General features: G+C 37.2%; 1 protein-coding gene across 1 annotated transcript in view; it reads right to left on the bottom strand.

Annotated features, from left to right (window-relative positions):
• Window positions 1-21,194, bottom strand: part of LOC125133402 (uncharacterized) — a 758,349-nt gene that overhangs the window by 163,671 nt on the left and 573,484 nt on the right. The window contains exon 6 of the mRNA XM_047791511.1: window positions 15,147-15,241. Coding sequence (XP_047647467.1) covers window positions 15,147-15,241 — 95 coding nt within the window. The remainder of the gene's footprint in view (window positions 1-15,146; window positions 15,242-21,194) is intronic.

The following is a 21,194-nucleotide window of genomic DNA, read 5'->3' as shown; positions in this document are numbered from 1 at the left end:
ATGGCATACCCATATAATAGAATATTATTTGGACATAATAAATTAAATACTGACATGTTATGATATGGATGAACCTTGAAAACATAATGCTGAATGAAAAAAGCCAATCACATATACCACATATTGTATGATTACATTTAAATGAAATATTCGGAATAGGCAATTCTATAGAGATAGAAAATAGATTAGTGGTTTCATAGGGCTGGGGCTGGGGAAAGCAGAGGGGCTACTAATGGTTATAGGTTTATATTTTTATTTTATTTAGCAGTTATGAAAATGTTCTAAAATTGATCACAGTAATACTTGTATAACTCTAAATATACTAAAAATATGGAATTTTTAATAAGTGAACTATAAGATGTGTGAATTATAACTTAATAAAGCTATTGTTAAAAATAAAAGAGATTGATCTGATCAAACCCAGATTTATCTGGCACAAGAATATGAATCCTAAATTCAAAGACCTGCCCAATATTGATAATCTGAAAAATCCCAGACTCAAGAGGATTATGATTTGCATAAAAGGGCTATAGGAAGTCAAAGGGCACAATTATAATAATTTTTGTTTTGCCAGTCAAAAAATAAATTGTAAGTTACAAAAGCAACAATAAAGACTTTTGCACATTTAGAAAATCACAGAAAAGCACCAAGAAAGAAAATCCTTAAAATATTCAGATAAACCAATATCAATATTTAATGTATATCACACACCCACACATACACACACACCCACACACATATAGCTTTGTTTTAAACATTATTTTACAGTGTGATTTTTAATGACTTCATCCTTTAATATATCAAACACTTTTTAACTAATCTCTGCTAGTAAGTATTTAAGTAATTTATAATTTTTCCCAATCATAATGAACACTGCCATGAACATTCTTAATAATAAATCTTTGGGCATATCTATATTTCTTTTGTTATCATGAATTTGAATCCTCAAGTTCAGTTAAGCAGCAGTTAAATGTCAGCTCATATTTTGACTTCATTAGTCACAGGGAAAAAAATGGTCCTTAGAAATCTCTGGTCTCTGTTTCTGGTCCAACTACTTAATTATCCTAAAAGGTAAACACATGGCCCCAAATAAATCCAAGTTAATCTAATTGTGAAGTTTATCAGTTAACACAATCTGAAAGGAAATTCAAGGTGCTGATTCACAACCAAAAGGCTTAGTAGATGCCCAAAGAAATAGGCCTGAACATCAATAAAAATAACTAAGGCTCAGAGGGCCAAAGAAATTATCCCAGATTACACATATAATAGCTGGCAGAACTAGGACTTAAATTGAGTCATATGATTCCAAAGCCAATGCTTTTCCCAATAGATGTCATTGCTTCACATTCCAGAATGTCCCCTCAAGAAATATGTAATTTTGGGTGGCAGGTAAGATATGTGCACAAGTAACTGTAGTTCAGGTAGAGGGAGGTAAGTGCCACAAAGGGGATGCAAACACAAATACTTCCTTGATAGAATCAGAAAAGTCTTCACTTGTGTGACAGGAGCTTTTAAGAAGAAATACATTTAGTCATTTAATAAATATTTGAATACCGATATATGGGAGTGAAGCCAACTCTGCCAGCTACCAAATGAAACCCATGCTTCCCCCTTACTTCCTCCTGCACATACAGCTAGACAACACTTCACGACTTTCTTTACAGTTAGATATGGCCATTAGACTGCATTTTAACCTGTGGAATTTGACTGCAAGTAATATGAGCCACTTTTAGGGGACTGCTAATGAAAAGCTCCCACACAGGATCTTTGTATCCCTTTTCCCATCTAGCTGGCTGGAAGTAAGATGATGCCCAGATAAGCCTGGAAACTATGCATTGAAGATTACAGTCACTCTGGGTCCCTGAATGACTATATAGTTAGCATTACATCGACTGCATTCTGGGCTTCTGGCTTCTGTGGAGGTCTTCCAGGGGGGATGTCCAGCAAAAACTCAGAGACAGGAAGGAGGCAGAGGTACATATTTCCCTGTAAAGTCACCTAAGGCTGGCTATTTCTCCTCAAAGGTCACTGCTGCTTTCAAAGCAGTCCACTGGATACAACTCTTTTTCTAGGTTACAATAAATGCTCCCTCCCTCCTTTAAGGGTAGTGACAGTTCTAGTGCTTCTAGCCCCAGGTTCTTGCCCTGTCCTTTGTGGGTCTATACCACCCATCCTTAATACAATAGCTCTTTATAAAGAAACTTTCCTCAAATTATCTTCACTTGGGCATGTGCCATCTGTTTTCCTTGGAAATCTAAGTGAGACACAGTCCAGTGAATACATAAGAATCTACATTTGATTCATTTCTTCAGCCTCTCACAACATTTGAGAGGGGCTGGTGTCACTTGAGATGTAGCACTGCCCCTTGAGCTGTAGGACTCACATGAGTCCTAGCTGCCTGAAGCATGATTTCTCAGCATCCTTTGGCTTTTCTCCCTTGGGAATCATATTCTTCAGGTCCAATTCCTTGAGGCCTGGGCCATGTGTCCTGACAGACCCCCATGACCAGAGTGGAGAGGTAATCTAGAGCTTTTTATTCAGTTTTACCCACAGAGATGGCCTCCATGTGTTTTTTCATAATTTAATTTCTGAGAAATTTATCTGAATTTCTGTATTAAAGCCATGTAAAGGCCTAATTTGTAGCCTTTTTCAATTTCCATGACACAAATACAAGATGATTGCAAACTACCAATGGTTTAGAAGCAGCTCATAAAATTGCTGAAATCTTAATAATCAGCTTCTGCAAGGTGATAGGTGCAGTTCAAACATATCACTGCACAGGTGACTGGTAGGGTTATGGGTCTGTCCATCTCCTCTCTTAAATCAAAATTTGATTTTTGCTCATGGCCTGTACATCCAAATGCCTTTAACTCTCTCACTTTCAGTGTCTTAACTGATCTCAATAATTTCCTGGAAGATGAGAGGGATAGGATACATTATTTTACTAAGATGAGGAAACTGAGCCCTAGAAAAGTGGTATGTCTCATTCCAAATGTAATTTTTAAATATCATTTAATAAATTATTTGATTTTTAATAAATATTACTTTGGTCTTTCACAAATATAAAATTGTAGAATTTCTAAAAATATAAAAAACTAAATAAAAATCTACCATAATCCTACCATCCAAAGACACCACTTAACAGTATTATAAGTGTGTATATGTAATACATATATATAGGTTTCATACTATCATAAAAATTATATATAGTATTATAACCTACTTTCTACTTTATATAAGATCAGCCTTTTCTCATGTTATTACAAATGCTTGGAAACTATATTTAAGCCTACATAATACTGCATCAAGTTGACACACTATAATTTACTTAATAATTTTCCGGGTTTTGGACATTTAGGTTGGTTGGAGTTTCTGTCATTATCGATCATCCAATAATGACCACCTTTTTATACAAAGATTTTTTTTTATAATATGGATCTTTTTCAATTGTTTAAATCTCAGAACAGTATTATAAGGTCTAGGACTCCACTTTTTAGATTTCTACTTCTAATCTGTTTCTTCTACACTTTCTAACTCTTAAACTACTAAGATAAGCAGAAATTTTAAGATAATGCCAGTGAAAGTTTCATGGAAATGTTCAGGTTTTCTTAGTGATCCCTAACCTAAGGTGGGAAGGGGACACTTTGAAACTTAACCTAAATGCCAACTTAACTCTCCGGGGACTATTATTTTACATGAAAATGTTCAAGGGTAATTGGTAATTACATTAGCATTAATGATAAAACCGTCTAGAGTATTTGTGGAATATACTAACTTTTTGTGTGTGTGTGGCCTTTGGTTTTGTCTTCCAAATATTAACACAGGGTCTTTCCTCTGCTGTCGTTAGAGTTACCTCCCTGAGTCTTCATTTTTGCCTCCTCACTCAGGAGTTGGATGACCAATTTGTTTTGGTTTTCCCAGGATATTCTCAGTTTAAAACTAAAGCCTAAAGTCCTACATTGCAGGAAACCCCATACTTTCAAGGAAACCTGTTTGGAGTGGATAATGGAAACACTTCCTACCAGTCAGGAGTGGGTAATGGAAACAGCATCACTAAGAATCACACAGATCTGGGGCAGAGTTTTTGCTCTCTACCCCTGAGTAGTTGAGGCACCCTTTTCTGAGCCTGTTTCCTTACCTAGAGGTGATAACTTCTGACTTTCCTGCCTCCTGGAGCTATTGTGATGAATATCATGACACAAAATCATTTTGTAACAGTGAAGTGCTGTGCAGACTGTTTCATATTGCGGCCAAAGAGTTAGAGGGACTGGGTTCAAATCTAATTCTTGCAGAGTAGTTGGAGTCTTCAGACAAATATTTATCCGGCCCTTAGTTTCTTCATGGGCAAAATGAGGGCTTTTGGGTACATAGTTAATCACTTAATCACTCGAACTCCCTCCTTCCGGGATGTCTGCAGGACCGATCACAGACACTGGGTCCTCTCGCTCAAGCCCTGGCCTGTCTGCTGTGAGAGACATCATTCAAACAGCATTTTATTACACTGTATTATTTCAGGTTAATTAGTTGTAGCTATTACTAGTATTGCCCAAAAGCAAGAGCTGAGTTTGAGTTCAGGTTCAACTGTTTGACCTCAAAGCTAGCACTTTTTTCCTACACCAAGCTAACATATGTCAGCCCCTTTTCCTGTAGTACAAGCAAAGAGAGGCAGTGGGGAAGCACTGAGGAAAGTGATGGGTCTGCTAATCAGTCCCACATGGACACCAGGCTCTGTACTGCACTTACTTGCTGTATGACTTTGAGCAAGTTACATGCCCTTCTCATGACAGACACCAAGAGAGCAAGGTTCAAATTCAGATCCCTCCACTCCAAAGCTTAATTAAGCTCTTAAGCACTACTATATTAGAATAGGGAAAATGATTAAGATTGAAATTAGTGAATCTATATTCATATCCCAGCTCTGCTTTCCTAAACTGCTAGGGCAAGTTACTGAATTACCCTGAGCCTCAGTATCCTTATTTGAAAAATTGGGGAAATGATAGGTACCTTTCCAAAGTCCTGCAAGACTCAAAGCATCCAGCACAAGATCTGAAACCTGTTTATGACAGAATAATGGACATTAATCTTGAGTTGAACTGAATTCCATACAAAGAGCCTAGAATCCTAGTAATTTAGGCCATAGTTTGTGTTTAAGAGGATCTTGGAAGCCACTACCTTCTGGTTCATTACTCAGCAAATTCTCTTCAGCTCTCATTTATTTCCTCATTTGTCTCACTACACTACAACTGGGATTGGGAGGTTCTTTCCCTCCTCCCTCCTGTGCTTCTTTCAATTTGAGTTTTGAGACTAAGACAATACCAGTAACTATACTACTTTGCCGGCATGCCCTATACTTTAATTGGGAACGCTGATTCTGATAGGGTCCACCCTCCCTCCCAGGGCAGGAAGCGCCACTACTTCTCCCTGACAGGGAGTCATCCCCTGCAACAGAAGGAGCTCTAGAACTCACCATATGCTGGCAGCCCTTTGGTATTTAACAGTTCCTATTTGCAGGCTGCGCTGTATAAAACTCAATGTTTAGAAGTTGGTAGAAGTTGTCACCAAGCTCAAAGTTTTCAAGCTTTATTTGATGGCAATGTGGTAGCAGTGAGGAAAGTGACAGGCCTACAAGTCAGTCCCCACGTGGGCTCCAGGCTCTGTTTGTTTTTACTTTCTGTATGATTGGGGGCAATTCATCTACCTCCTTCTGTTCTATTTTCCCATATGAAATACTGTGGATAATAATTTCTTTTACACAAAGGGGGGAGGGATATCAGCGTATTTCTTTTTAAAACAAAATTTGACGCAGATCACTGACAAGGGGAGAGGACAAAAGCATATCTGTTCTGGTGGAAATAGGAGCAAATGGCCCGCATCTACGCTGGCTTCTATCCCTGCCTGGGCAAGAACTCTCCAGGCGGCAGAGTGTGAAGATGATCTAGAGTGAACAACCTTGCTGGGTTCTGTGTGAGGACGTGGCACAGAGAGGTTATATGACTCACTCCTGGGTCCTTCAAGGAGCTAGTAGACGTCCCAGAGGTTGAACACAAACTCAAGTGCATGCTGCTCTCCCCCATTGCCCTATTTCTAATTCCGTACTTCCTCAGGTCACATGATCTATCCCGGACTAATTTTTTGTAGTTTTTCCTTTTGTTACATGTCTGGCTTCAAAAGATCCCTCCCCGTATTTTTCCCCCACCCCTCATTCAATCCCTATAAAGCCTCAAAAGCCTTCTCTACTTTTTTACATTCTTCAAACTATTCTTATGCTTTGGGGGCTTTTTATTGAGGGAAGAGAGTTAAGTAATATGGATTTAATTTGGGGGTTTGAGATAATTACTGATTCTCATGGATTTGTGAAACAAGTTCAGAGAGATCTTATGTACCCTTTTAGTTTTCCTCAAAGGCTGCATCTTTCATAACTATAGTACTGTATCAAATCAGGAAATTTGCATTGCTACAACGTGTGTGTATAGTTCTATACCTTTTTAAAAATTTTTATTATAGTTGATTTAAAATGTTCTGTCAATTTCTGCTGTACAGAAAAGTGACCCAGTCACACACATATATATTCTTTTTCTCATATTATCTTCCAACATGATCTGTCACAAGTGATTGGATATAGTTCCCTGAGCTATATATAGCAGAACCTCACGGCTTACCCATTCTAAAAGTAAGAGCTTTCATCTACTAACCAGCAAAGTCCCAGTTCATCCTGCTCTACACCATTTTATCACATGTAACCATCATCACAATTAAGATACAGAATTATCTCATTGCAACAAAGGTCTCCCAGATATCACTCCTATATATTCATACCCTGCTGCCTCTCCTTCACCATCCTATTATAATATGCATATATAACATCACAATCTACTAGTGTTGACATTTACCAATTTGAGTGAACTGTAGAAACTGTTCCTTCTTTTAAGTCCCTTTATCTTTCCATATATGCTTGTAATAAATATTTTCTCCACATACATTGAAAACATCAGACATTATTATAATTTTTGCTTCAACACCAAATAATTTTTTTGGCTGCTTGTGCCCATGACATATAAAAGTTCCCAGGCCAGAGATCAAACCCAAGTCACAGAAGTAACCTAAAGTAAAGCAGTGATAATGCTGAGTCCTTAATTGCTAGGCCACCAGGGAACTCCAAACATAATTTAGAGAACACAGAAAAAAGGAAAGTTTATTGTATTTACCCATACTTTCACTCTTTCTGTGTTTTCTTCCTTTCTGATATTCTAAGAATCCTTCTTTTATTATCTCTTTTGTGTTTCAAGAACTTCCTTTATCCATTCGTTTAGAGTAGGTCTTGATTTCTCCTTCATGCTTGAAATATATTTTTGTTGTACATAGAATTCTGGGTTGACAATTCTTTTCTTTCAGCATTTGAAAAATATTATGTCACTTCCTTCTGGCTTATTTCCTCTCACTATTATCAAGATCCTTTCTTTGTCTTTAGTTTTTAGAATTTTGTTAATGATATTTCTTGGCATACATTTCCCTCAGTTTTTGCTGTTTGGGGTTCACTCAGTCTCCTGAATCTGTAGGATCATGCCTTTTATCAAATTTGAGATTTCCACCATTTAAAATACTTTTTTTCCATCCCATTCTCTTTCTCCTCTCCTTCTAGAATCCTAATGGCATGAATGTTAGATTTATTGACTCATAAGTCCCTGAGGGGCTGCTCATTTTTTTAAGTCTATTTTTTTCTCTATTGTTTAGAAGGGGTAACTTCTGTTGTTCCATCCTCACATTCATTTATTCTTTTCTCCGTTCCCCTGCACTCTGCTATTGAACCCATCTTCAGATGGTGGTGAAAATCCAGCTTCCTCGTGTGGCCTGACATCACAGAAAGGAGAGGGGCGTTTAGAGGAATGAAAGTCCTGGTTCTCTACTTGTCTCTGATACCACCTGGTCAAAGGTTTAGAGCCAATGGAATTCTAGGCTCCCCACTCACCTTTTGTTGGTGAGGGAGGAGATGGGGCTGCAGATTTTTTCCAGTTAGGCTACAGTATTAATTATTATCTGAAAGTTTTCCCATCTTACTATCCTGGTCCTTTGTTTGGCAAGAACAGGCGTTTGGGAAGGAATGGCTTTTGTCTGCGCCCACTGGCATTTCCAGGTTGCTGGGTTCTTGAGCAACCATTCTGGCATTTATAAGGCAATGATAAAACCCAGGGTTCTCATCACTGTATCATTTCTCAAGTCCTAAGAAGCCTCTTAGAAAGTCTTCCTTCTTCTCTTCACCTTTCAGAGTCTTCTAGGTTTGTTCCATAAGTAATGTGTGGGGTTTTTCAGCTGTATTTGAACAAATAGAGAGAAATGCATCTATTCCATCTTCTTCCAGAACCAGATGTCTGTAACGTTTTGCTATTTCTTCTTAATGCATGTATATTTATTTTTGGAAACTTGATTTTGTGTCATTGCATTAATGCCAATAGTCTTAAAATATAAAACTTAAAGGAGAACAAAACAATTGCAAGGACCATTATACAGCTCCTAAATTAGTCATTTTGTTCAACAACATTTTTTTTTTTTTTAAGCTGCACCCACATCATACAAAAGTCCCCAGGCCAGGGATCAAACCTATGTCTCAGCAGTGAAAATACTGGATCCTTAACCCGCTAGACCACCAGGGAACTTCCTCAATGCCAATTCCTAATACTGTCAGATTTCAGTAAAACTGGCAAGAGTGAAAGACCAAACAAGAGTAACATTTTAAATGATATAACATATTTTGAGAGTATGTATACCAGGAGCTTACAATCATTAACCCTGCAATCTCTCTCTTGGGAGCTGATTTAAAAAATTAATAAACAGTAATTTGTGGTACAGTAATTTGTGATATACAAAAACAATAAAAAATTCTCTAACTTGTATAACTATAATGAACATTAGGAAAAAAAAAACAGGAGAAATTGCTTTGATATAGTATTGAATGAAAAAAGCAGAAGATAAATATATATATATTTAATCATTATATTGTAAAAAATGCAGAAACAAACTAAAAAAGAAAACATAAAATTAAAGGTACTTGTTTGGTTTAGTGCAGGGATAATGGATTAATTTGTTTATTTAACAAATATTAATTGAATGTCTGTTACGTGTCAGGCACAGTCTAGATGTTAGAGATATAGAAGGAAATTTTTAAAAATGACAAAAATTTCTGTTCTCATGGAGTTTACTTTCTAATAGAGGTTTGTTAGAAAGAAATAAGTAGAATACAGAAAAATAAAGCAGGGAAGGAAGATAGGTACATGGAGGGGCAAGGGTATGTAATTTAATTTTAAATATATGACAATTGTTTTACAAAATATTAATTTATGAATTTACAATGTTACAAAATATTATTTTGTAATGATAGAGTAAATCACCATTATTTCAGGAAGAAAACATTAATTTTAAAATTTCAGATATTTTTTGACAAGAGTAAGGTTAAAAATTATCCATTTAGCAAGAATACTAGATCTATTGTTTATCTGTACATACCTCTGTGCATTTAATTCAAAAGATCATTTTAATTGCCTGTTTACTTGCTGTCTATTGCATGGGTTTGTATCTCTTTCCTCAGTTTTTGCAGCCAAATTTTTGAAAGGACTGTACGTATTTATGGTCTCCATTTCTTCACACTTTCTCCATCCCCAAACTCACAGTCTGGCTTGGACTCTCCCCATACCACTAAAAGTGCACTCACCAAAGCCTCTTCATGTCACTACAAGCACACAGCATTTAAAGACTTTAATTATCTGTGACCTCTCAGTAGCAGTTGGCAGTATTAGCCACTCCCTCTTTCTGTCTTCTCGGTGTCATGATGCCACATTTTCTTGGTTTCTTCCTATTCTCTGGCCAATACCTCTCATCTCCTTTTGTGTTTCTTATCCTTTATCTGACCTTTAAATGTAGATTTCTCAGAGTCCTGCTCTAATCTTCTTTTTCAATCCATATGACCTCCCCGAGGGATCACATATGTTCCCACTGTTTTGGTTATCATCTATAAGCTGATGACTTCTGAATCTACATCTCCATATTCATGTCTTGACCTTCTTATTGACATGCCCTATTACCTACTTGCTGTCTCTGCTTGCATGTCATCCAGGCAGTTCTAGCTGAATGATTCCAAGGCCATGCCCATCATACCCCTATCCAACCAAATTTGCCAAAAATTGTCCCTTGTCCTATAGTCCCTAACTTTAGTAAATGGTACCGCCATTGCTTCTGTTGCCTATCCTAGAAAACGTGGTGTCACACAAGACCCTCCTCCCTTTTATTCTTCATATCTTATCAATCACAAAGTCAAGTCTATTCAATCTTCCACTCAAATCCATCCACTTATTTTCATCCCTACTTTTGTCACTCTAATCCATAATCAGTTTAAGGTATACCAGACACCTTTAAACAATTCTTACCCTCCAAGATATTCTCTATTCAGTAACGAGATTAACCTTTCTAAATTGCCAATCATGTCCTGCTCTTGGTAAATCCCTTCAGTTTCTTCACATTGCCCTCAGAATCAAGTCTAACTCTCTAGCTTGGTTTATGAGGCTAACCTCAATTTCCCTCCTACCTACCTCTCTAGTCTTTCTCCTTAGAATTTCATGCTCCAATCACAAAGGCCTTTGTTCATCAAAGACGTGATGTTCTCTTTCAACTCTTGGCCTTCAAACACATCCTATTACTTCACACATATCCCCACCTGTTACGATCTAATTTTTATTCATCTTTCAGCTCTCAGTATAAATAACATGCCTGAGAAAAGTCTTTTATCCTTGAAGCTGACTAATATTTATATGCTATACAGCATGCTGAATAGTTTTTATAACATGGTGAATTCCCTCTGCTGTAATAGTTTTCATATTTATCTAAAGTTACACGTTTAATGTCTAGCCCAGTAAATGATGAACTCTATGAGAACAGTAATTCTATCTCTTTCTTGTTTTATTTTAACATCTTACCTAATTCCTCGTCCATTGTAACTACTCAGTAAGAATTTACTGACAAGCTGAAGGAAGGGAGAAAAGAATAAAGGAAGGAAAGGAGGGAAGGAAGAAGGAAAGGAGAGAGAGAAAGAATAATGCTCATAAAGTCAGCGTTGGATGGGTGAGTCAAAGAAAAGAAATGGTCAGGAAATTTATTGAATTAATAAGATCCTTGAGACTTTAAAAAAATTTTACACATCCTTTTCACATTTATTTCTTATAACAACTCTATGAGAAAGTATTATTACATACTTTTTACAGTGAAGAAACTCAAGTTCGTGAAAGAGGTATCATGGCTCATCATGTTGTATCTTCGATTTAGAATCCCATTTCCTACATTTCGTTCTTGTCCTATTTCCTTAAGATCTAGCTGAAATACCACCTGCCCCCAAAGCTTCTCCCTTTCTCCCTCAACCTAATGGTATCATTTTCTTCTTCATCTCTAATCTACAGCACACCTTATATACCTCCCTAATGGTTTTTAGTGCAATGCTCCTTACATTGTACCTTTTTATGTTTGTGTTTCATTTAAACCTCTAAAAAACAAAATTTTAAAAATACAATCCAGGGAGTTCCTATTGTGGCTCAGCAGGTTACAAACCCAACTCGTATCCATGAGGACTTGGGTTCGATCCCTGTCCTCATACAGTGGGTTAAGGATCTGCCATGAGATGTGGTGTAGATCACAGATTTGGCCTGGATCCAGCATTGCTGTGGCTGTGGCTGGCAGCTGTAGCTCCAATTCGACCCCTAGCCTGGGAACATCCATGTGCCACAGGTACTGCCCTAAACAGCAGCAGCAACAACAACAACAACATATAATATACATATATATTTTTTTCCAGGTCATACATAGCACAAAGTTAGATGCTCAATAAAAATGTGGTAAAAAAAATGTGTTAAATGAAAGCTATCTCTAAGATTTAGTCCAATATCCTCAATCTACTATGAAGGACAAGTCGATCTGAGAAGTTATTTCATGTCTACCAAAAGACACACATCTGCATGCTACTTCTTGCCTCTTTATGCCCCTCTCTCTGCCCTTCCTATGCATGGAATATGGGAGGAGCAGTAAAGGTGGAGTCCTGAGGTCTCTGGCTAATGGCACCACTTAATAGTTGTGTAAATATCCTAGGTTTAGTTTCTGCACAGTTATCAGCTATTTTGTAATGCTGGTTTCCAACAGTGTCCAGCACATAGCAATTTCAGCCTTTGACAATATTTTAAAAATACTAATGAGTTATGGTTGCCATAACTTGATGCTACACAGTTCTAACAACCAACACTCCTTGAAAGTCTAATCTGCAAACAGTATTAAAATAAACTCAATAGGCAGAAAACTTCTGAATCTTCCAGTTTCTCCGTTTTGCTGCTAGGTATGCTGGCTTTATCTCCTCAAGGCAGAAAAGCTTTGAGTGGCCACATATTTATTTGCATAATGGTTTTTCAGTTGCTTCTTTTGCTTCTACAACTAATTGATTACCAGACCCATGCTGAGGCCTGAAGACACTTTTGCTTGGGATCAGTTACAGTCCCTGTGAGAGGTGAAGAAGAATGTTTATTTCACCTTGAAAATGTGAAGAAAGTTTGTTTTCCCAATTTGCTATGTATTCCATGCAGGAAATTTAGTTTTTAATGTTTTTCATGAGGTAAAAATATCCTCAAGGCCTATTTGTAATATTAAAGGAGATAAAACCCCTAGACAAGAAAATGACCACCTGTTTCTCTTTTTGTTATGGTGGTTACCCAAGTACTGGAGAAACGAGAATTAGGAAGACATTAGAAAAAATATTCTAATATTGAAATCTGTATGCCACCTGTCAGCCTTGAGTTGGAATGTTGTTTAGAATCCTAAATTGTGGAACTCCATAGAACCAATAAAATCTAATAATCTGAGAGTGAAATAGTTACATATACTTCTTTATGTTACCCTGGGAACATTTAGGATAATGATTACTGAAAGATAGGCTCAGATACTGATAATCAATACAAGGAACTGGAAAAAAGTCCTACACAGAAAGCTCCAAAGGGACAGAGAGGATCTTCAGAACAAACCAGTAGAAAGGAGTATAACAATTATGGCCTATAGAGATCAGGTAATAGCATTCTAAAATTAAAGTCCCCTTTGGGAATACATAATTTCTGTCATATCCATACTGGGTATTCCCAATAGCTATAGTGCGTGGCACATTAAGGTGCTCAATAAGGTCCTATTAAGTAAATAAATACCTAAACATCTTGCTTGAGGAAGGAAGAGTATGAAGGAATGTAAAAAGCTTTGTGCCCAAGGTTTGGGGATGATAAAGTAGAAAATAGAGGAGATTGGATAGATCAACAACTTTATATACTCTAGTTCCTTGTGCTTTCCTGGCTTCAACTACTACACACCTGGTTTTCTCTTTTAGACCATTAGAGAAGTCCAGTGATTTCAGATGCTGTGGAGTGATTGCCAATACTGGTTGAAAATGGAAACTTAAATCTAAGGCATTATAAATGCAAGGACTCGTTAATATCTCAAAATCTTGTCAAGAGCCCTGACAGAGAGAACCCAAATGATAGTGAGAAACAAAACAAAATGAAATGAAATAATTAAGGATTAAGGATTTTTAAAAGCACACAAAAAGAAAAGACTCCAAAAATGAACACTTTGGAGAAATAGGATACTGTTATCATTGCTGTGTAAGATCCCAAAACAGAGTCCAGTGAAAGAATTACAATGTTATTTTAAGGTCCTTGTGAGTAGGTCAACAGTGATGTCCTTTGTTGTCAAGGTCTGAAGTAAGAATCTACACATGAGTCTATTAACAGAGAGAAGTGCTCTGTTATTATCCACTCGGGCTAAATTCAGAAACTCAAAGCAAAAGCCTACCCTTTGTTCAGCTCTCACTCTCAAAAGGAAATTGAGGACCAGTAGTATAGATAACGTGAAGCAGTAACATAAAAAAACAGGCCCAAGAACATATTTTTATGTTTTAATAAACAGTTTTGATTATCATCATCAAATACCTACACTTTTACAAACCTGAGTTTCTCAGCCCAGCATTTACAGAAAATCTCCAAGTATCATTTGTAGATAAAAGCACAATTCAATATTTATGAATTGCTAGCTTTCTATAAATATAGACATTTGGAGATGATCTTCTCACTAGTCATTAAAATTTGAACAGGGATCAAAGCTAGAATATTATTAACAATTCCTTGCATTTGTATAGTGTTCTACATAATACTATTAATAATAGATGACATTTATTGAGCAGTTAGCAAGTGCCTGGCACTTTTCATGTAAATTTTCATCATGAATTCAGTTCAGTTCAACAGGCATTCACTTAACACCTACTGTGTGACAGATGAGTAACACTTGGTTTCTGTCTTTAAAACTCTCCTTTTGGTGCACTCAATCTATTTTAAATGAATGGATGGATGAACAAATTAACTGGTTTGAATAGTAGTGCAGGTTAATAAACATAACACAGACTCCTCCCTTTACTGCCTGTGGTCATGAGAAAGTACTTAACCTCATGTAGCTTCAATTCCTTCATCTATAATGTAGGACTATTTAAAATCTCCCTTGCAAAATTGTCGTGAGACTAGTAACAGCAAATGTGAAACATCTGACAAAGAACGGGCTCTCTCAGCAAGCGGCAGCAGTCATCATTACTGTTATTAGGTAATCCTCTTCAACTCTCCTTATCCTCACTATAGCAATGGGACAAATGACATTTACATCCAAAAAACTCACACAATGTCTATAAAAAACACCACAACAAAACAAGCAAAGCAAAGGAAATCTACTTAACTGTATTTCCCAATGTCTTCCTAGGTTATTGTACAATGTATATGCTCGGGTCAGAAGGAAAAAAAAAAAAAAAAAAAACAGAATCAACTTTAATTATGCTTCCAAAGATGCCATGATAAAAGGGAAACGAGACAGAAAGATTACCAAATAACTGATTGTACCTTCCCTCATAAAAGAACGCTAGTGACTCCAAACATGAAACTGTTTCCTATTCCAACATTCTCAAAGAACAGACAAGGAACATCCAAAACCTCTCTAACTCTTCTTCGTGCCAGTGAGGCAAAGCCGGAGCCATTCAGGATATTCACGTAAGCCCTCAGTCAACTCACCAACCGGAAGGAGGTCCCATTCTGTGAGTCACTTACCATTTTGGTCTGCTGGTGGATTTCACCATAGGGGCCATCCCATCTCTATAAAGACTTTTAGTTTTGCTGAAGTTAACAATGTTGAAAATGACTCTCTGAAAAAGAAAGAGAGTAAAGCTTATCAGACAACCGTGCTATTCAAGTTGCCACTTCCTGATAATTAGGATGGAAAAAATCAGCAGAGTTAAAGGAAGCCATATGACTAGCTACCAACAGGATACATGGTGCCCACAGAAATTCAGTGTGTTCCTGCTATCTTAGCATAGCACTTAAGAACACAAGACTCTGGGAGTTCCTGTTATGGCTCAGCAGGTTAGGAATCCAATTAGTATCCATGAGGATGTGAGTTCGATCCTTAGCCTTGCTCAGTGGGTTAAGGATCCAGCACTGTTTTCAGCTGTGGTGTAGGTCACAGATGTGGCTCGGATCCTGCATTGCTGTGGCTGTGGTATATATAGGCTGGCAATTGCAGCTCTGATTCAACCCCTAGCCTGGGAACTTCTATATGCTTTCCCCATTCCCCTACCAAAAAAAAAAAAAAAAAAAAAAAAAAAACCATGAACAAACAAAAACAACAAAAAGAACATAGACTCTGGAACCTGGAAGCCTGAGTTTTAATCCCACTCTACCATTCTCAAATTGTGTCCTTACCAAGCTATTAAACCTTTCTGTGCCTCAGTTTCCTCATACGAGAAATTGGGATAATAATGGTACCTAGGCTTACAGATGAGAATTAAATAAGTTAATACATATACAGTGTTTAGAACCATTATTGGCACATAGTGAATATTATAGAAGTTTTAGTTATTATTAATTGTGCCCTCTCTATAGGTGGACCTAGAATTTGCATGGAAATGAAGAGTATTATAATTAATAACAGTAGTGTATTTGAAGTTCAGCAAAACTAAAGATAATAGCTAAGTACAAAAGTGAAATTTAAAAATTCTGTAACTGTTCAGTACCCCTCTGACTAGAACCAGAGGACATAGGTCTGTTCCCTCTTTGTTGTCCTTAGCTAGGGGCCAGGGGCACTGGGTTCAGCTCTATGTTTATCATGAATTTATAGGAGCACAGGCACTTGGCTAAGTCCCTTCACTCTCAGGTGCTCACATTTCAAATGGGGGTGGGGGTGGGCTGGAATGTTTTAAATGATAAAGCGCTACGCAAAGGGTGGTAGAGTTAAAAGAAATCAGGTCTTTGTGTGCCTTTTTTTGGGCCCAGTGAAACATATAGAAGTTCCCAGGCTAGGGGTCAAATTGGAGCTACAGCAGACAGCCCACACCACAGCCACGGCAACACAGGACCTGGGCCGAGTCTGTATCCTACAACACAGTTCACGGCAATGTTGGATTCTTAACCCACTGAGCGAGGCCACGGATCAAATTCATGTCCTCATAGATTCTAGTCAGGTTTGTTACCACTGAGCCATAATGGGGACTCCGGGCTTTTGTTTTAATAACAATTTTGTCACAAGTGGAGAGGAGAGATTGGGAAAGAAAAGAGAACTGAGGTTAAAGGGCATTAAATGGCCACTGAAATAGTCTAGAGAAAAGAGTATAAGGACCAGGGCAAGTACAGCCTAAACAGTCAGAGAAAATGAAAAGCTTTCAAAAGGTTACCATAGTTTAGCTTTTCTGTCCAGAGGCAGTAAAACAGAGAAGCATCAAAATTCAAGTATTTTTTTTCATTGAACAAATATTTACTGTGTGAGGTATTAATGTCAAGTGCCAGAAATTTTATATTATTTTTAATTTTTTACATATTTTCTAATCATTATAACAAAGTATCTGTATCTCCATTTTATAGATGTGGAAACTGAGGTTTAGAGATGGTAACTAACTTGTTCAGTCATGAAATCAATATGTGGAAAATTGATATTTGAATCCAAGGGATAAAAAAGTAAGCTATCCAAGATCTCCACCCTGAGTTACAAAAGCTCCAATCCCATAACTCTAGTCAAGTCTGTTTTCCAAAATAAGGGCAGAAATAAATATAAATATTGTGGCAATTTTCAAGCCTTTAAAATTTTGGTTTCCTTGAAAAAGAGAAAACCAAAACCAGTCCCTCATATTTGGGACTACTATAAAATGTTTTGTTGTATGAAATAAACTCTTAGGAATAACTCATGTTTTCCTTTCTCCTTAGAGACCTAGCCATTGACCCCATCTCCAGGCATTTCGGCTTCAGATCTCCATTCTGTCATTAAATTAAGTCATCAAGAATGTCCAAGGCTATTCAATTATTAATAACCTGGACCTGCCTGTTGTCAGTTCAATTACTTCTCCCAGGGTCTTGGCTACTGTCTGATTTAAGAAAATCAATATCAAGGGGACAAATGGCCTTTGAACCTCACAAAGCTTAAGCCCCCTTTTTTCTTCTGAGATTCCAGGTGTCAGATCCATTTCCAGTGAACCTAGAAGCCATACTGTACTTTCAGGGTCTAGATTAATGCTAAATTCAGAGGGAAACCTAATAAAGAAATAATGTGCATATATGAAGCTGGAATAAAGAAATAAAAAAATGGCTGAAGAGCATTCCATTGTATACATGTACCACATCTGCACAGCAGAAATTGGCACAACACTGTAAATGTCATACTTTAATAAAAAAATTAAAAAGACATTTAAAAATGCAATATTTATTAATTATTAATATCCTACTATCTGCCAAAACATTTCCCAGGTGTTTAAAATATGCTATATTATTTAGCTTTCCATCCATAAACAAAATTTCCTTTATTTAGCCCAATTTTAGACATGAGGAAATTGAAGCTAAGAAAGGCTAACTGGCTTACCCCACCACCCTAAAATCTAAGGACTATTAACTAGTAGAGCTAGGACTTAAATCTTAAGTGTTCTGACAATAAAGATCGTATTTTCTCTATGACACCACAAGCAAAAAAAAAAAAAATCATCTTTTACTATTCCCCACCCATGCAAGGCAGCAGGTGGTTGTGAGAATCAAAGGTAGTTGGAAGTAAACAGAGCAGGAAATCTTGGCTTTCCATATTTTACAATTTCTTGTCAGTTATTTACTCAAAATCAGAAGAAACTGAATCCATGAGGTAATGGTAATAGCAACAACTATAATGATAACTAACAACTTTGAGACTTTCTATGCACCAAATTTGAAGTTAAGCACTTGCTGTTTGAGCGTTTAATATAGTAACTAGTGATAGTTGGGCCTCACCACAATATGATGTCTGATACATTATCTCATTTGTTTTGAAGACAACGAACTTTCTGAGACAGGGATCATTTATTACCTCTTATTTAGGATGAGCCAAGTGGTATTGAGTTTAAATAAATTAAAGTTACATAACTAGTAAGTAATAGAGCTAAAAACTGAACCAAGCCCATTGATTCCAGAGAATAATATCATGGACTTTCTAGTCAGATATACCTGGAACTGAAACCCAGTTCCCCACTAGTTCTGTGAGCTTGCCCATATGATTATTCTTTCTTGATATTGATTTATACAATCAATCTGGAATTGAGATGATAATACCATCTTAAGAAAGCTGTTGTAAGAACCTGTAAGATGGAGTTCTCATCGTGGCCCAACAGTAATGAATCTGACTAGTGTCCATGAAGATGCAGGTTCGACCCCTGGCCTTGCTCAGTGGGTTAAGGACCTGGCATTGCCATAAGCTGTGATGTAAGTCACAGACATGGCTGGGATTCCACATGGCTGTGGCTGTGGTGTAGCCCAGCAGCAGCAGCTCCAATTCAACCCCTAGCCTGGGAACTTCCATATGCCTTGGGCATGGACCTAAAAAGACAAGTAAAAGAATCTGAGGTTATATAAAGAATTACCTGGCATATTGCATCTATCTAATAATAGGTATGCAATATTTATTGTTTTACCCCCCTATCGTCAATGAAACTGTATCTTTTAGTTCATTACGACTTCCTCCAGTCCTTCCATTATTTCTTTGCTTCTATTCTCTATATTTAAAATTTTAATCCAGGCTTTTTGTTTTAGTAATACATTGCTGTAGACCCATATGTGAGGCTGGAGTTCAGCCCATCCTAAGGAGCTCATGGTGCTATGGAGGAGTATTGTTACGGCAGATACCCAGCAGCCCTGCGCTGCAGCGTATCAGCTCTGGCGACAGCCCCGTGGCTGTAGCGTACCAGCTCCGGCAGCTTTGCGGCTGCAGTGGATCAGCTCTTTGACCTGGCGAGAAACCAAGCGAGCACTCGGAGAGTTGGAGAACTCAGGTTTATTACACCGGCGGGCTCAGAGGAGATCGATCTCCAGAGTCTGAGCCCGGAAGAAGGGTTTCACAAGGCTTTTATGGGCTACGTCTTCCGGGTCCATGCTTGACTAGTTGGACCGGAGTGACGTCAGGCAAGGTAGTAGGTGCGGAAACAAATTTACAGAAGCAGATGTGTGGGGGAGGGGTGGTTGGGACAGTTGGCTAGACTTTGCTTAGTCATCATGGCCGGGGTCTCTCCTTTCTACATTTTTATTGGGACATTTTCTCCTACAGTATGAGCTCCATTAGGCCACAGAGTGGTCCATTGTGGCTGAGGGTGTAGTGAGGAGCCTGAATGGAGTCCCAGACAGTGGCCTTGGTTCTCTGTATTCCCATATATCCAGTACTTTTGTCCAATCAGGAATAAATTTCCCACTTAACGGTATCTAAGCTAGTCCCAAGACTAGTTGTGCACATTAGAGATTCTAAAATGTTTGATTATCTTAAATCATTTTATTGAAAGTTTGGTTAGATTTTAAAGTCATGATTTTCACAAGAAATTTCAAAATTGCAACTATGGGTGAAAGAAAAGAACTATTAGATGCCTTAATATAATTTCATATGGTTTATATACTTGAACAGTTTAAAAATTTCTTTCACTTTATTGTGCAAACCATTTCTCATTAATGGCTGACTATTAATATTTTGAAGAGATCACTATTGAAAATCTTGATTTGGAATTGCATCTATCCAATTTAGAAATCAAAACCTCATAAGTGGAATGTTCGTGGACAAAAAGTCAAGTGTTCCAATTAAAATTTGAAAATATTCTATGTATGTTTTTTGTTTCATTTTTACATTGTGGGTTTTTTTTCAACAAGCTTCATGAGTTCCTAAGAACCCCAAAATTGTGCATAGATACCATCTTCCCTATGTGTATAAGTATTATTTTCTCTGTGTACCCAGTGTGAAAAAAGCTTGGAAAATACTGCTCTAGATAACCTGTGAACACCTAGAAACCATAGGAATATTTAATAACATTATTTACATGACTCGCATATGGAGGTTCCCAGACTAGGGGTCGAATCGAAGCTGTAACCTGCTGGCCTATGCCACAGCCACAGCAATGCAGGGTCTCAGCCACGTCTGCAACCTATAGCACAGATCACAGCAAGCTGTATCCTTAACACACTTAGCAAGGCCGGGGATCAAACCTGTGTCCTCATGGATGCCAGTCAGATTTCGTTAACCACTGAGCCATGATGGGAACTCCTATCATAAAAATATTAAATCTTAGGGGTGTTAAAAGAGTTTGCCAAAACATTGGTCAACAAAGCAGATATGATTGGGACCATGGTGAAGTGAAGAGAGGCAATCAGAGTATTCTAAGATCCTTGTATGATTCCAAAGGAAGATAGGAAAGCTAGTTTACTTAAGACATTGCTATAAAATAGGAATGTGGCAATTCAAGAGGTGTCACTACATTAATATAAACAGGATTTCTTAATTCCAAATGAGTAAAAGGAAAAAGAAAATAAAGAAAACATGACTAATACAATAGAAGATAGGACAGGAGAGGGAATAAAAAGCAATGAAAAACATTCTTTTATTGAAAGCCCAAAATAAGATAGTAGAAGTAACTCCATATATCAATAATCACAAATATTGGAAATTGACTGATCCATTTGTTAAAAAAATGATCGGGAAAAAAAATATATACACTTATCATCTTTCCCAGAGACATGCCTAAAACATAATGACACAAAAAAACTGAAACTGAAAGGATAGAAAAAGATATAATATGAAAATAGTTACTAAAAGAAAGTTGTTTCAGCTATGGCAAATCA

Source organism: Phacochoerus africanus, chromosome 8 (assembly GCF_016906955.1).
Source record: "Phacochoerus africanus isolate WHEZ1 chromosome 8, ROS_Pafr_v1, whole genome shotgun sequence".
NCBI classification, from domain to species: domain Eukaryota; kingdom Metazoa; phylum Chordata; class Mammalia; order Artiodactyla; family Suidae; genus Phacochoerus; species Phacochoerus africanus.
Note: the sequence above shows the minus strand (reverse complement) of the source record. Positions and strands in the feature narration are given on the sequence as shown.